A 16,555-nucleotide genomic window follows, 5' to 3' on the forward strand; every position below is an offset into this window, starting at 1 on the left:
TATTCGGGTTTGTTATAGTTTTTTCTTTTTGTTTTCCACGCAAAATCAGGTACCACAAATAATCATCGGACTGAATTGAGTGATATATCATATTAAAGCCCTTACAGTCGTGATTCGAAACACGTTTAAAAGTTTCAATTTTTCCCGTGTCGAGAAAAATCGATTTAAAGTTTTTGATTTTTCGTATTATTTCGTCTTATTATAACTGCTTAAAAGCTTACAACAGCTTAATTTAAAACGTAAAAATCAATTTTTACTTGAGTAACGTTTGTTAGCTTTGATTATTTAAGCGCCTTTTTGGAATCAAAATTTTCAAAAATTGCAAAAAAAAATTTAAAAAAAAAAGATTTTTTTTTCATTTTTCAAGTAACTTTTCTTAAAAAATTGTTATTCACGTTGCTTTTTATTTGACTGTCGAATAAACCTAATCTTCAGTTTTTTTCAGCTCCTATTATCACACCAAGCTGAAAAAAAGCAACAATAATTTGAAAAAACTTAGCTGTATTTTTTTAAGACTGTGGTCGGAACATTTTGTGCCACCTGCACAGTAACCGGCTATCCTTGTTTTACTGAGTATTTATTGATTTTACGAGGATGTAAATGACGACAAAGTTTTCTTGTAATTGTGTAATTTTTTTCTCAAGCCAAAATTTTTGACAATTAGACCACATGAACAAGAGTTATCACCATAAAAAGTTGGAGGCGGCAGAAAAGTAAGTTCCTTCTTGTTTTTCTTCATTGTTTTTCCGGAGTTAAAAGTCAAAATTGTACAGTATTTGGGTAAGATGCCGGATATTAAGTCAGAGTAAACAAGTCCAACATTGTTCCACTAGTGGAGAGATTAGCTTTTCTTGTTTTTCGATTCTGTATTTGTCTTTTGTGAAGTTTCCAATAAACACAGAAGGGGATAATCTGAGCTCGGACGGAGGAGATTAGCTGCCCAGGAGACTGACTAAGCATCTGCACTGACATTGTTTGATCTCTCTGTTTATTAGCTCGATTCAGAATGTCCCTGGCTACAGAATAAATTGAAGCAAGAATTGTTTGCGGGAGCACGAATATTTTGATATCTAGAAAATTGACTTTTAGTCAGCCAAAAATGCCAAAAAAATTGATGTTGATGATTTCATCCCCCTCTTCAATTTCACTTTATGTAGTCATGTATTAAAAGCAAATGTTTTTTAAATTCCACAAATGCAGTCACATCAAAAACATAGATAGCTCAGATTGTGAAAAAGTGTGGGTTCGAGCTTTTGATCTGGCTTATTCAACTCAACCTTTCATCCGACCAAGTCAGAATCGAACCAAGGGTCTCAAGGTATCTGTGTCTCATTTCAACTCAACCTTTTATCCGACCGAGTCGGAATCGAACCAAGGATCAATGGTCTCATGGTTCCTCACTCTACCACTTGTGCTATACTCACCTGTAATTGGAAGGTTCTTTTTTAAATTTAAACCGAGTCGAAGGAATTTATATCCATCTTTGTCAAAGTACTTTTCCACGTGCGTGGAGATTTGTTCTTCTAACAAGCTATGTTTATGAAGATTTGGCTATTTTACATTTCCAAATTTGGCTCTTTTCCAGTTTCCCGCCCCCCTCGTAAAATTACAAAACAAAGCTGTACAAAAATTGTTCACACGGCAATTTATATGTTAGAAATGTTGTAGAATTTCGTTCACCTGTTCACGCTGACACGTTTTGATGCAATTTATAACATGATAATTTTTTAAATAAATCAATAAATCTAAGAGGGGGAACTGGAAAAGAGCCCCAAATTTCTATTTTCAAAGTTGTTTTTACCTGTTATTATTTATGGCTAGATGCGTGATGCTACAATGTAAGGTACGGAAATCAAATATGTTCGCAACTGTCAGTTTGTTTACCATGCCAACTTTCATTATAATGGCATCGTTAAAATAGTTTTTCGAAGTTTTAATGTGGGTAAAAATGGAACTCTTTTTCCTCCGCCCCCCCCCCCCCGCCTGCGAATTTTTTGGTAATTTTTTGTTCACATTAGTCGTCTTACTGAGCCTTGTAAAATCTGGGTTAGACCATAAAATTGATGTCATTTCAATTTGAGGTGGGGGAGGAGGAAAAAAAAACGTCAAATTGGGAAAAGATGCGAAGATATCCCTTGACAATGAACAAGTCCCCTCGTACATAATGAGGGCTCTTTTTCCTTTTCCCCCCCACCTGCAAAATTTTATATTTGAAGTTACTGTTCACTTTGTCCGATTGTCATGAAAATTGACATGCAGACTGATTAGGCCATGACAAACATATTTGGTCTTCATAATCAACCTTGTAAAACTACTCGTTAGACCATAAAGTTCATGTTTGAATGAGGTGGGGGGAAAAGGAAAAAGAGCCATAATTTGTAATATTTACTTGGACCCTGCCTCCCTCCACCATAATCGGATAGGGCAAAGGAAAATGCTAACTAAATATTTCAGTACAATTGAATAGCTTGAAATGGAATTATTGCAGTTCAATTTTATCGAGGATGAGTCGAGTCTCGGTAGTAATGTGATGGTTTGTCCGTTTCAGCCCAGATCGAGATCACACACAGTGGAATAGTGGGTGGGGGCGGAGTGGTGCTCAAGTGGCAGCCCCCCACACTCCAGCCTGATGACCCCTCTTCTTCAAATTCGCCCGAGTATAGGGTTCTGAGAGTACACAGGGGTCAGCCAAACTACGTGTACACCACAGACACCAAGTTCATGTTCAAAGGTAAAGAACCCGTTATATTCGTTTATATTCAATACATTGGCTGGACATTTTTTGCAGCATTTATGCACGGCAGTATTACTTTCTAAAATGCGGTTGTTATTAATCTTGAATCTTGAGCTCAGTTGTTCCAATGTGATTTGCTTTCAAAGTTTTAAGCCAGGCCTATTTTTGTATTTTATTCAATTTTGAAGTTTCTTTTTCACATTTCCTTTTCGACGTTTTTTTGCTTGCTAGAGAATAGCGAAAACTCTTCCTTAAATTATATGAAGATTTTCAAATTTCATAAAGACATTTATTTTCTCTTTTTTTTTTGGAAATGTTATCGATTGTTTGAAACTCCATGCATGTTTTGAGAGGGTTCATTCGGGATTAATGAGAGAACCTGACGAAGTATTTTGCCGTTTGTAGTAAATATGTAAAACCAAATAAACTGAATGTAACTCTTAAATTTTAACTGGCTCCAACTTGATGTACATTTTAATAACTTGAGACTTGTTTGTTTGTTTAATAATTAAGGAATTTTCAAACTTTCATCAGATTATTTTTTCTTATTATTCTTCTATTGCGTGAGCAATGTGTTTACAATACTTTGCTGCTGTAGTTTTTTTGTTTACAAGTACGTACAAAACTCGTACTTGTGAGCTCATCATCATCATCATCATCATCTGTTTGTTTGCAAATTTGCCATTTCATCTGGTACCAGCTATGCATGACTCTTCTTTTATAATCTCTGAATGGAACAGTTTTAGAATGTTCGGTTCGGCTCAGAAGCTTAATTGGATGGCCTCTCTTAATAATCGAAGATAAATGTGACAAATTGCTCAGAAATCTGAAGTTGACGTAAAGTTCAAACCGCGCGTCTATGAAAACATGGTTTCTTCTTTATTTCATCCCGCAGTCAAAGAACTTGAGAATCACTGGCTATCACTAAGTAGTCAATAACTGTCATGTTTTGGATTAAATACTTTATGATTGTCTATTTTGCTTGACCAATTGCGCAGAAAATTTCAAAAATGAATGCTTAAAGCGGTTGATTCTTTTAAGCATTCACGTTTTTCATTCATGTAAAGTTGGATTCTTCAAAATACAATAACCCTGACGGTACTAAAAATTGGTTGCACATTTTCCCCTGTAGTCTCATCACCGGAGAAAAAAATCTTTTTTTTTCAACGATGCTACTGTAAATGGCTAAAAAAATTTGCTGTTCTGAGCGAAGATTATCAAATAAGTGTCCATACTTTAGTCCCCATTTGTACTAATGTAATATTTTATACCCAATAGATTAATAATAATAGGCTCTTTCCCGCCCCTTTTATCAGCCGGGAATTTTGTTCTGATATGGATTTTGAAATGCTACCTATGTGATTGCGAATATAGATTGGGATACTGGCTAGGTATTTGTTCTCCGGTTTCTCCGTCTAATTTAGTGACAATTAGGCGGCTGATAATACCCTCTGGATAACATCAATCCCCTTCCCCCATTTTCTCTTTAGTCCCTCCCTGAAATCAATAGAGAACCAACTGCCATCGATCATGCTACTATTATGCACATTGGATAGCTAATAATGAGCAACAGTGTTTCGGACAGCGTCTGAATTGATTTGAGCTAATAGTCCTTAATTGACCTTTGTGAAAGAAGTGGCCACTTGCTGCGATAGAAGTGCCTACTTGAAAACCCAATGATTGCAATATGATGATCAAGTTCATGATATCCTCTAATTGTATTGAGAAATACGGCAGTTTTTCTTTTCTGATATCAAATTGACAGAAAGCCTTGAAAAGAAAAGTTACAAATTGCTCACATAAATTAAATTATAATGTTTTTGCCGAGAACTCAAATTACGTTGCATTGAATGATGACTATGTCTTGTTTGGCGTTTTAGGACTTGAGAAGGGCCTTCATGAGTTCAGAGTATCATTCAGCGATGGATCTCACCCCAGTAGAACCGTTCAACTGGAGAGCCAAGGTAAATATAATCAACTCCTACTGTGTGCAGCTAAGCACATTTCAAAAATAGTTTGGAAAAAGATATCTCATTGCTGTAATGCTGTTGATCAATTTTCCATTTCGACCAAATAATAGGCTGTCAAAACTTGCAGAAGACAACATTTAGAAGACTTATGATTTAATTTTTGCAGTTTTCCATAATTTTTGTGTAGCAGCTGTTCAAGATTAGTTTTGAAAAATGTGGTTTTCAGGCGGTCCTTCCACTCGTCGCGAGGAAGAATACAAACGACTAGTGTTCACAGTAGGCGTGGTCTTAACAGTCATCCTCATCCTGGTCGTAGCCTGTCTAGCGGCCGTCTGCTGCTACCGAAAAACTACCCACACCCACCATCACAGCCAGTATATGTACCAACAGCAACAGTACCCCTATATGACGAAAGACAAAGATCTGGATCTACTAAATGCCACTTTGAAAATGGGCAACCCGAATGACTTTTCGGTGTCGCCATTCAGCACTAATAATTTTTGTGAGTGAACACTTGTATATTTCACGGTTCCTGAGTTTATTTAGTTTTGAGCCTTTTTCGAACCCCCCCCCCCCCCCATTTATTTGATAATCATTTTGGCACAACTCAACCCGTAGTGATAATATAATGAATTTTGCATGGTGAACAAATTACCCATTCCGAAGACATTTGTTCGTTGTACCTTGCACCGAAAAATTACGCATTCAGCCATAACGGCATGTTTCAAATGCAAATCTCTGTAAATCAAATTTTGAACTTTGATGAAAGTGGAAAAGAACGGTATTGTGAGATGTTAAGGCTCAAAAGTGTTTGAAAAACACGCTATTTTTTGAACTTCAATTTTGACTTGTGAATTGTGAAACCCTGGCTCAAAGTTTACAAGTGATTACTGATGAAAAGCATTTTTACAAATGTCGACCAGGAAATGTCGGCTAAATATCTAAGTGAAATCCCTAAAATTCGCCACTTGCATCGTAAAAATAATTCGTAAATGAATAAAACCCACTGATTAAATCAGGACAGGCTAGATATCTTAAGGGCTTTTTGCTCCTTTGATTTTTTTCTCACTTTTTTTACCTATAAGGCGCAATTGCCCTAGACAAAACGGCGTCTCTCATTTTACGGTCTGATATCCGTTTTTGTTCCACTGAATGCTTTTGACTGTTCTTTTGAAAGCCACTCCGGACCTAGGAACAAAATAACCAATCAGAACTGAAGGCAATCTGAAAATACCCAGGAGGTCTGAGATAACGACTTGCAATAAACTGATAGTTATAAATTAGTCAAATTCCACTGGTTGAAATGAGCAACTGTCCTCATTTTATTGTGTGTCGTTTTATTACTTCTCACCAAATGTGCCGCAAATTCTAAAAGTGCTCTTCTGATTTTGAACGGCGTAACCCAGTAAACATTGATTGCCCGTAACACTAGTGTATTTGAGAGGCTCATTTCGGTGGCTATTTTAATGGCGGCCGTTTGGTCTCAAGTAATTGGTATAGTTTAGAGAAGTGTTTGCTTTGTTGGTAAAGCACTACAGTGATTAGTAGTTGCTTGATTATAACTATGCCGTGCCGTGTTTGGCCATGATAATGTGTTTTTTAGACTCACGGCAGTCGATTTTTTTCACTTTAAGCATCCCAAATAAACAAATGATTTTGGATTAAAAAAGTTGGGTTTTTGAAATTTGATCACAACTTAAAGAGCAATAAAATATCGAATTTTTTAAAAAGTGATTAATGATGATGGTTTTACATATTTGGTTTTCTGAGTATTAACGATTTTAAAGACATTTGTTGAGGCAGAAATTGACATTTGTTACGAGCAGCGTGTAAGTGACATCTATGTCAGATGCACAGACATTTTGGGCCTAATTGGAAGAAGTAGCTTCACAATACAAAAGGGATGATTTATAAACATATGAGCAGAAGGTACAGCTACTGATAAGCAGTGAGGCAAGGTCATCCTAGTGCCAGTTGAATAGTCAATATGTTCTTAATGAAGAGAAAAGAATATCAATGAAAAGAGAAGCTACTGAGCCGATACGTTTTTTTTGAGGTTCTCTGGCTGTCACTGTCAATGTGAAAAGAGATTTTGTCCTGATTTTAAAAAAATGTATGGCCATAGGGATTCGAATATTATGAAAAAGAATAAGCCTTGCGTTAATTATTTGTCCCTGGCTGTGAATTTTTCCTTCATGAAATTATGACAAAATGCTCAATTTTCATCGAACTGTAAAAAAGCGAAAATTATTGACACGGAAAAATGTAATGCTGATAAAGAAAAATTTCAGCAAAAATTCAAAATTTTTCAATACTGCTTTTTTCACAAGCAGTTTTTTGAATTGTTTTTTCACTGCCGCATACAACATTGAGTGCCAACTGATGTGGAGTCGATTTTTTAAAATTAGTTATGACTGAATGTTTTTGGTGTGTTCCAGACAGCAAGATGTCCATGTCTGGAACAGGTAGTGGAGATATACAACAGCAGAGTGAACCGGTAGGGGGCTGTTTCGTGGACCCCACCCAGGCTGACCCAGGATGTGCGGAACAGTTGCTGGCCGAGTGTGGGGTGAGACAACTGCGAGAGGAAGCACTCACAATTCCAACACAGTCGGACTACTCTGCGTGCGAATTAAATGGTACGACTAAATTTCATCGTCTTTTTATCGTTTGCTTGGGAAGTTTACTTTTCCATGTCGCAACTTAAAATGAGAAATAGATCCTAATTTTTAATTTTTTGGTCCTTAAGCTCTTAGTTTTTCCGCGAATTTATCTAATGACGAAAAAAGAGATTTTTAAGACAACTTCAAAATTTGGGTTTAAAAAGTGTTTGCGTTTGTTCAGGTTCGTTTGGCTTCCTCAAGGGATCTCTGCTACAACGAGGAGCTGACGCAGAAACTGTCCAAGTGCAAGTTCTGATCAAACGAGGATCCTACTCCTACCTGCAAGGAACCCTCCACGCTCAGAGAGGTGACCTAGAGAGGGGAGAAAAGGTCAAGGGTGGCATGTGCGCCGAGGAGTTGTACGTGGATAGACGGACTCTGCTCAATGAAGTGTCGATAGCGGCTCAGTTGTCATATGACTGCAATGTTCTCAAGCTCTACGGCATAGTTAGAAACGGTTAGTCATGTTAATGTTGTTCAAAGGTCTCAATTGATCAAAAATCTTTTATAGAATCTAATTGCTTTAGCCGGACGAACGTTTTGGAACCGCTTTTAATGGAAGTCTTATGAAGTCGAATGTCCTCTGACATCGCGAAAATTGAAGCATCTTAAAATTGATATGAAGATGATTAAGATTTTGATTAGAATGTTTTGCGGTACACCTTCAAAATATTGGAAACAACTGTTTTCCGATATTGGAAACACCTGTTTTCCGAAAAAGTTTGAATATAAATTTTACGAAATTAGAAAATGCTGTTTCAGACTTCCCAGAAGTAGCAGTGTACGAGCATGTAGAGACAACTCTGGAATGGGCCCTTCGCAACAACACTCTGTGGCAACAGCAGAAGAACAGCCGATTCAATGCTGGCAGTGCAGGCACCCTTTCTCGTTCCTCGCTCGCGGAACAGCAACAGCAGATGTCCACTCTGACTTCCGCCAGGTGTTCGCCAGAAGTGCACGTGATGAGAGGAGTGGCAGCTGGCATGCAGTATCTGGCTGAACTGGGATATACACACAAGGTGACCTTTCTTAAAGATAAATGTTCGTTAATTTTTTTCATTTAAGTTGCAACTTGTTCATTGTAGTTTCAGGGGGGAATTAAAACTTTTACTAAATTAATTTTTTCTGTCTGCCTTCTTTTCGATTCGTAAGTTTTGTTTCATTGCATAAATCGTATTCAAATGTTTTGCTGGGCATGTTTGCCTTGGCTGAACTCATATCGAGACATAAGAAAATTTTCAAAATTTTGGTAGACCGTGTTTTTTGAACTTCTTTCATTTTTTCGACGTTGTTTTTATGTTTATGTTGTTTCGCAACTGATGCGAAGCTCTGTTTTGCCTCTGTGTTCAACCGTGCTTTCTATAAGAAAGATAAAAGCAATTTTTTGACTAAAAAATGAAAAAAAAAATTGGTTTCCAATTTTTTTTCTGTATTATTGATTTTTTCTTCGATAACTTTGGTTGGAACAATCTGCGCTATTGCACATCAATGGGCTACTCTTGGTCTCTTTGATTTGTTTCGTATCCTTGAATTGTGAGTCGGCTATACTTGTTGATTTTACTTCGAGGCTGATTTTCTGGATTTCTGTACTTTATTGCTTTTTCTTTTCTGTCTGTTTTTAGAAGTTATTTCGGCCGTTTTTGTTCGCGTGTGTTGGCAAAGTGCAGTTCCGGTTCTGTTTATAATAAGACTTGCAATATCTTTTTTGTGTTAGGTTCTGCGCAGTCGCAACGTGTATCTGACGGAGGAAGGGTCACCCAAGATTGCTGGATTCGACCACCGAGCTCTGCTGGACGAGGAGCTGCTAGATGCTACCATCGAAACCAAAGAGGTAATTGAGTTCATGAAATAGAAATTGGATCTGAATCAAATGATCTTATTTTCGCTTCTGGTCTTTGCAGACTTTTTTTCTGCTAATCGTTGATGAGCTTCAGTAAATCTTGGAGGCGAAATTTACATTCTACTTGGTTTTCCAATCTTCCGCCGATGCTTGGCATAAAAGACTTTATAAAATTACTAAAAATATGCGAGGCTGAATAACAAGAAAGAATTCCGAGGTTGATTATCGTTTGTCGCCTCATTTAAAAGCTCTCGACTAATATCAAAAATGTGCGAGTGGATTATTATCATTTGAATGATCTTCAGATGTCCTTCTTGTGCTAAGTAATAAATACATGGCAGAACGGCTCATTGTACCAGTTGCAAGTTATTAGCTTATTTGAACACTTGAGAACAAGAACATTTTTTGATGCTACTTCAAACACAGGCTCATCCAAATAGCTTTAATGGGCTCATTTGACTAAAGGTGTGACACGGCGTTGTTGATGTTTATAATCCAACTGATTGTTTGTTAATATAATAATTGAGTGTTAAAATCGTAGTTGTGTATTTATGTAAGCGTAGTTGTAGTTGTATAAAAGCTCTTGATTGTCTCACTGAGCCAGAATCTGGACCACAAATGTTCTACCTTGCCATGTAGTTTTGGCTTCTCTGCCTCTCTATCGATAGGTTCTTTTTTATGATGCCCAACATGTTACATTCTATTTTCTCAAAATTTGATGAAAAACATTTAGTCTGAAACGGTTTACAATTATGATGCAAGCTACAAAAAGCGTTGTCTTGTCTGTTCTAAGTAGAGCTCTGTAAGGATTGAAACGATAACTTGTGCTCAACTTCAAAGCTGAAAAATAATATTTGATGCTTGTGTTTCAGCTATGGCTTGAAATGTTGCCTTGGTTCGGACCGGAAGTCCTAGACTGCGGCAAGTTTTCTCCCTGCAGTGATGTTTGGTCCTTTGGAGTCCTAATGTGGGAAGTGGTGTCCAGAGGCGACAGACCCTGGGCTGACCTTTACCCTGAACAGATCCAGCGAGCAGTCCTCTGTGGCCAACCACTCCCAGTTACACATACGCCATGTCCCCTGGCTCTGTATTCGCTTATGCTGCAGTGCTGGCAACCGCAACCCCATCAGAGACCTAGTTTTGCGTTTTTAAGCCAGAGTTTGTGCCATTTGGTAAAACAGAGGGACTCTTTGGCTCAGCAAGTCAACACAGCTGCAACAATCAGGTCAGTTCTCTTCAGAATATAGCTTCAATAGGAAAACAGAAACGAAAGATTTTAGATACTTGCGACGAGAAAAGCATTGGTCAGCTTTCTAAGTTTCAACTAGTGCACTCAGGGGAGGATTTAGGGGGGGGGGGGGTAAGTTTCAACTAGTGCACTCAGGGGAGGATTGGGGGGGGGGGGACGCTAAATTTTGCCTGCGGCGCAGAAAATTTGACCAAAACATAGTCTTTTTAATAATATCCTTAACTTGCACTAGTTTCGCGAGCAACGTTTAACAGTCGGATCCATGTTCCATACACAGTTACCGTGGTTTTTTCCACTGCATTGCAACTGTAAAGCAAAGCTGAACGTAATAAATTTGACAAGAACTTCAATGAAGTAGCAAAGTAAGAGCCCTTTAAAGCTTATTCATCTGTAAACTTAAGGTTCGAATCAAATAGATTGTTTTTCAGCAGCAGTGCCAACTACTTCCCTCTCCCCCCCACAAATGGATCCAATGAACCCCTGGGGTGGGGCTGGGGCTGGACTGTAGACCAGTGTCTTGCTCAACTCCAACTGTCCCAGTACTCTGGATGCTTCCGACAGCACGGACTACACCTGTTGGCTCAACTTTTACAAGCCAGAGTTGATCACACTGGATTGAAGAAAATTGGTTTGCATAGTGGTCGACACCGAAGACGTCTCATCAAGTACCTTGCCAGTGTCAGTCAACAACAACAACAGCATCAACAAAATCAACAACAACATGACATTGAAAGTGACACTGGAAGTGGTCAAAATACTGTCAAAGTGGCCATGAGGTTAAACCCAGCAGTCAGTGTGTTGTAGATAAAGTAAAAGGATAATAAATTATTCCACATGAGAAGTAGTTATAGAATTGAATAATGTTGGGTGTAGCAACGAAATGTAAAATTAGAATTTTTATGAAATAATCGTATCTACTGTACAGTAAAAGTGCAATAAAACTGAACGTAATTATTTTCATACCGTCATCTCGCCAAAATGGATCGTACCCGGCGAAATAATTGATTGGATACATGAGCGAAGTGTCAGCATGTTTCGCCCACGGAAATGTAAAATGATTTTTTTTTTCTTCAAAAAATAGATACGTTCCTGGATGGACGCAAAAATAAACAAGACTGCTGGAATCAAGGAAAGGCCCGATTTTTCCTCTATGGGTTTTGAAGTAAGCCTAAGTTTAAAACTTAACAATGATTTACGAAAAAGACGATGTTTACACAAGCATAGCTTGTGTTATAGTATGAACTTTCTTTTTTTTCCCAACCTAAGTCGCAAATATTGTTGCGATGCAATTGTTGCGATAAAATGTGTTCATTTTGATCCAGCTAGTAAGTAAAGCCAATAATTGGCGTGCGTCACTTATGAAATTTTGAAGACTCAAAGTTTTGATCATTCAGTTTTTCCCAGTAGCGTTATCTTTCATATTTTTGCTTGTGTATGCGAAGTGCAACTTCGCCTCTGTGTAAAAATTGGATTTTCAATGTTCATTTTTTAAAGCTTCCTCGCACAAACAATGTTAATTACAAATGGTATATTTCGCATCTAATTACACATTATCTCGATCAATTGGAACGAAACAATAAGAATACTGAGTTGTGCTTTATTACACTAGCCAGCTTTTTCGAGATTAGTGTGATAGCACGATTCTTTAATTTTTCAACCTAAGGCGCAAATATTGATGCATTTTTTGAGGAACCTTCATTGTCACGAATTTTTTACAGCATGTGATTTGACATTCGATTAATAATAAGGTAAAACAGTTTGTATTTTTCTTTTATCAAATGAACCGAAAAAAGCTATTTGTTTCGAACAACAGTAAAATCAGAGAACCTCGATTTCAGAAACTTTCTAGCTATTTATTTGCACATGTAGCTACTTTGTTTGTGGCTAGTGTTAGCAAATTATCAAGGGCTCGCAGCGCATATGCGAGGACAGAGGACTACAAATCTTCTGGTCGTCTGATTGATTCCGTCACAGCAATTTTTTTAAGGCTTATCTATTGCTTTGTGGAGCTAGTTTTTTGTCGTTTTTTCGCAAGTGTTCACGAAGCACAGCCTCGCTCCTTTTTTATTTTTTAAATATGCTTCTGAAGATCGGTCGTTATCAATTCTTTTTTTTTCTTGGAATGTAGTATCACAATATTTGAAATTAGTCGAATTTTTCACATTAAGTTAACAATTTTTCCGAAATATTTGTCGTTTTCTTGCAAATTTTATTGAGCGTTAGAAAACAGTTCCTCTCGTTGGTTAAATTTAATTCATAATCGGAGAAAATGATTTCATTAATTACGCAAGATGAGTTTTTCTCCAACGACTCTTCTAGAGTGGGAAGAAACTATAGCGTAGGATGCTTATTCTATCGATTTAAATTGCCTCAAACAATGTGTGGTATTGTGATACCTTATTAGATTTAATTGTGCCTTGAATTCCAAAAAAAATTCTCAGTTGGATTTTAGGATGACCTCTAAATATTATTTCCGCAATTTTAATCTAGCATAATATCAGCTGACCCGATAACCTTTACCAAAAAATTTTTCACATAAAATTTTGAAAAATGAAAAACAAAGTCTTCGATTAATAAAAGTTATTTTGCTTATGTAAATTTTTCCAAATCAGTGAACATTTTGAGGTAAATTGCTCAGCAACAACCTAATATAAAAAGAGTCGAATCAACCATGAAACACTCAGCGATGAACGGCATGCAGAAAAGTTTCAGCGGGGTAAACTGTCCTTGAAAAATTGCAACAAAAACTTGAAACTCAAATTCTAACGAAAAATTTAAACTCAAACTGCCGCTGTCCTAAAAAAACTATAATTTTTTTCACTTCAGAAACTCAGCATCTTATGAGTAGCCTGAAGAAACAAAAATTATTTTCTTTTGTCTTTGATATCGTGCTCAGAGCTTCTGCTTTACGATTTCTGCTCAAGTAACATTTAGGCTGTTTTTTTTCTAAATTAATCATAATAGCCAACGAAACATCCGAAACATTTTTTTTTCCTAAAACCTAACTGCAGCTCCCCTCGAACAACTCCGATTAAGGTCATCCTTTTCCAAATGGTCCTTTCAATCATTTTTGTTTCAGTTGCCCTGCTAACTTTGATCAAAGGGCATCGAGATTTTTCAAATGCTAAAAAATTTTGAACGAAAATGCTTAGCTAAAATTTCGAAATTGACTGATCACACAAAAAAGACCAAAAGCATAAATATTCCGTCATTAAGCTTGCGATTAGCATGCATTATGAAATCGAAATTTTGGCTTTTTTGGGTTAAAAACTAGTGTAACAAAATCAATTGAATCAGTTTTCGTGGCCGATCGATCCCTAAGGTCTGGGGTAGAGTCTCGGCCGGACCTTGCTTTTTTGCAATTTTATGCAAACGAGTTTTTTTGGTAAAATTGAATTGTCGAATTTTTGTTTGTCTGCTCAAGTTTTGTCGTCTAAGTTGCCACTTGGCGGATTTGGCTTCTGATTTTCAAATCTTTTTTGAAATCAGGCCACATCAAATCAGGCCACATTACTGATTTTTCTTGTGCTATAAGCAACTTTCAATGTAGCTGCAAGTTCTTGTGTTGTTCATTGTAGCTTCACTGGGGACTCAAAAATCAAATATTTTTTATATAAACGTTTTTTGGCTCAACTTGTGTCTGCTCAATGATGTGTCGGCTTTGGTTTCCTCTTTGTAAGTTTTGTTCCTTTGCTAATTTAAGTTTCATTTGTCTGGCTCGTTTGGCTAGAGTGAAATTTTATCGAGACATACGAAAACTTAATTGTTGGTAGGCCTAGTTTTTTAAACGTTTTTGACTTTTTTAAATCATTTTTTCGATTTTTGGTTTTCATCTTTGTTGTATCGCAAGTAGTGCGAAACTTTGCTTCGCCTCTGCGTAATTTCTGAAATTGGCTATCAGAAAATAGCCGAATGCATCGGTTTGAAAAAAAACAATCAAATTAAAAAATGAGATTTGAGATGAAAGAATTTTTGCGGTTATAAATACTAAAATAACTTTGAAATTAGTGCTGAAAAAATTTAAACTATGGTAGTTGGAGATCAGCTTTTGAGCAAATGATTTCTTTCTAGTTGCAACTTAGAAAGGCTTTAAATTTGATAACAAAACTCGAATACATCAGAGCTTTCTTTATGGATATCGAAATTAGGTAGAGAAAAAGTTCTACGCCGTAGACCTTAAGTGATTTGAACGGAACTATGCAAACCTACAAAAGTGTAATTAAGTTTCAAAATCCACAAAAACGGTTTTAAAACCACAACAATGGTTCCATTTTCTTAAGAAATATTTCCATTTTAATTAGTCACCTTTGGCTCTACTTTTTTGTCAAAGTCTATGCAAAAAAATGGACCCGAATAGTATCATTTTTGAAGCTGAAAAACTCGCACAAACTTTTATGACTAAATTTAGTTGCACCTCAGCAAAAACTAAACCATTGATCATTTTCTTTAAACCAAACCCCAAATGCAAAGATGGTAATTTCAATTTTAGGTTTTAACAGTGTTTTGGTTTTGAATTTGAAATATTAATTTTGATTTTGAGATATTAAAAAAACTTTTAGTTATTCAAAACTGCAGCTGTTGTTTTTCATGGAAATGAGTACAATAAGAAAAGTGTAATTGGGCAAAATCATTCTTTGAACATAAAATTAGACAAACGTTTTGTACAGGTTTTTAATTTTCTTTTTTGACAAAGATATTAAATTGCGAACATTATCCGTTCTAATTTATCTTTCGAAATATTAGTTTTATTTCCGTTTTTATAATTTTTCTTACCAATCTTAAAGTTTCAGGAAAACCGTTTTAATTTCAAGGCATAAATTTTAGCAACTGAAAAATCTGACGAGAAATTTTCGTAAATCTGTTTAATACTCACAATTTTCGAACTTCTGTGTATTGAGATTTTTTAGTATAGCAGGCTTAGTATAGCAGACTTAGTATATTTTTTTAGCATACCAGACTTAGTATAGCTTAGCGCGTTAAATTTAGTAAAAAAGTACAAAAAAGTACGAAAAAAACGTAAATTTAAAAGACATAGTTAAAAAGCATAGCCCGTTCGTTACAACCAAAGTAAATTTCTACCACTAAGTGAGTTATTTCAATTTTAGCAGTGTCCACTTAAAGTAGTGAATTGAATTTCAAAAAACAAACAGTAATTGTTTCACATAATTTGTGGGTTGACAAAATCATCACAAAACATAGTCGCCCAGTGTAATTGTTTATTTCAAAATTTTGCGAGTTTGAGTTTCGTTTGTAGCAACCCCGCAATTTGACTTCTGAGGTAATTTTGCTGTCGATTCACTGTTTTTCAAGCCCATTGTCATTTAGGTGAACCACATCGTTAGGTATATCATTGGCATCCGAATGGTTCAAACAAGAAACTGTGATATTGCTATGTGGATCTTTCAACTCAGTTTCAATTTTAACCAAATGTGTACTGAAGACGTCAATTGCAGGGTTATTAGACTCTCGGCATAAAAAAATTCCTTTTAACTCAAAGAGTTTTTTCCAAACAACACTATGATGCTTGAATTTTTGATTAGAGCCAACGCGGGTTTAATTCAACAGCTCTATAGCTGCCTCAGCGGTCATTTAGACCTTTAGCAAATCTATTGTGTTTAACCTTGGTTATAAGGACGATCAGCTTTTACAGCAGGATTTTGAATGTTTCTTAGGAATGGAAGTTAATTCAACTGCATTTTTTGACAAAAAAAAAACGAGTCACTTTTTGAGCTCGCGTTGAATGTTGTAAAAAAATAATTTTCTTTTGGATCAATTTTATAAATTTTAACTTTCGATTTTGCACTGATTTGCGCTGAAAATGATGAAAAAACGTCTTTGCATTGAAAATGATGAAAAAATAACTATCTGAAATAAAAATTGATGCAATGTATTGCCGCATAGAAGGACTTTTGATACATCTTAGTGATCTATAAAATCGAAAAACTAACTTTGCCATTTCCGAAGAGTTGCGGAAAATTAAGGTTTGGGACTTCCATTTTCTTGAAGTTTTTAGCTCATCATGATAACCTCTATCAAGATCGGCAACCCTAAATCGCGCAATTTGCTATGGTTAAAAAAGCGTCTAATCAAACTAAGTTT

At 36.2% G+C, this 16,555-nt stretch overlaps 1 protein-coding gene across 3 annotated transcripts in view; it reads left to right on the top strand.

Annotated features, from left to right (window-relative positions):
• Positions 1-11,397, top strand: part of LOC134852161 (ephrin type-A receptor 2-like) — a 33,946-nt gene extending 22,549 nt beyond the window's left edge. For 2 of the 3 annotated variants that reach the window (XM_063868469.1, XM_063868471.1), the window contains exons 8-16: positions 2,549-2,731; positions 4,615-4,698; positions 4,931-5,206; positions 7,143-7,343; positions 7,549-7,824; positions 8,130-8,386; positions 9,082-9,198; positions 10,080-10,432; positions 10,885-11,397. In XM_063868469.1, coding sequence (XP_063724539.1) covers positions 2,549-2,731; positions 4,615-4,698; positions 4,931-5,206; positions 7,143-7,343; positions 7,549-7,824; positions 8,130-8,386; positions 9,082-9,198; positions 10,080-10,432; positions 10,885-11,260 — 2,123 coding nt within the window. In that variant the 3' untranslated portion in view covers positions 11,261-11,397. The remainder of the gene's footprint in view (positions 1-2,548; positions 2,732-4,614; positions 4,699-4,930; positions 5,207-7,142; positions 7,344-7,548; positions 7,825-8,129; positions 8,387-9,081; positions 9,199-10,079; positions 10,433-10,884) is intronic. The other variant, XM_063868470.1, reaches the window with a different exon arrangement.
• The last annotated feature ends 5,158 nt before the right edge of the window (positions 11,398-16,555 follow it).

Source organism: Symsagittifera roscoffensis, chromosome 7 (assembly GCF_963678635.1).
Source record: "Symsagittifera roscoffensis chromosome 7, txSymRosc1.1, whole genome shotgun sequence".
NCBI lineage: Eukaryota > Metazoa > Xenacoelomorpha > Acoela > Convolutidae > Symsagittifera > Symsagittifera roscoffensis.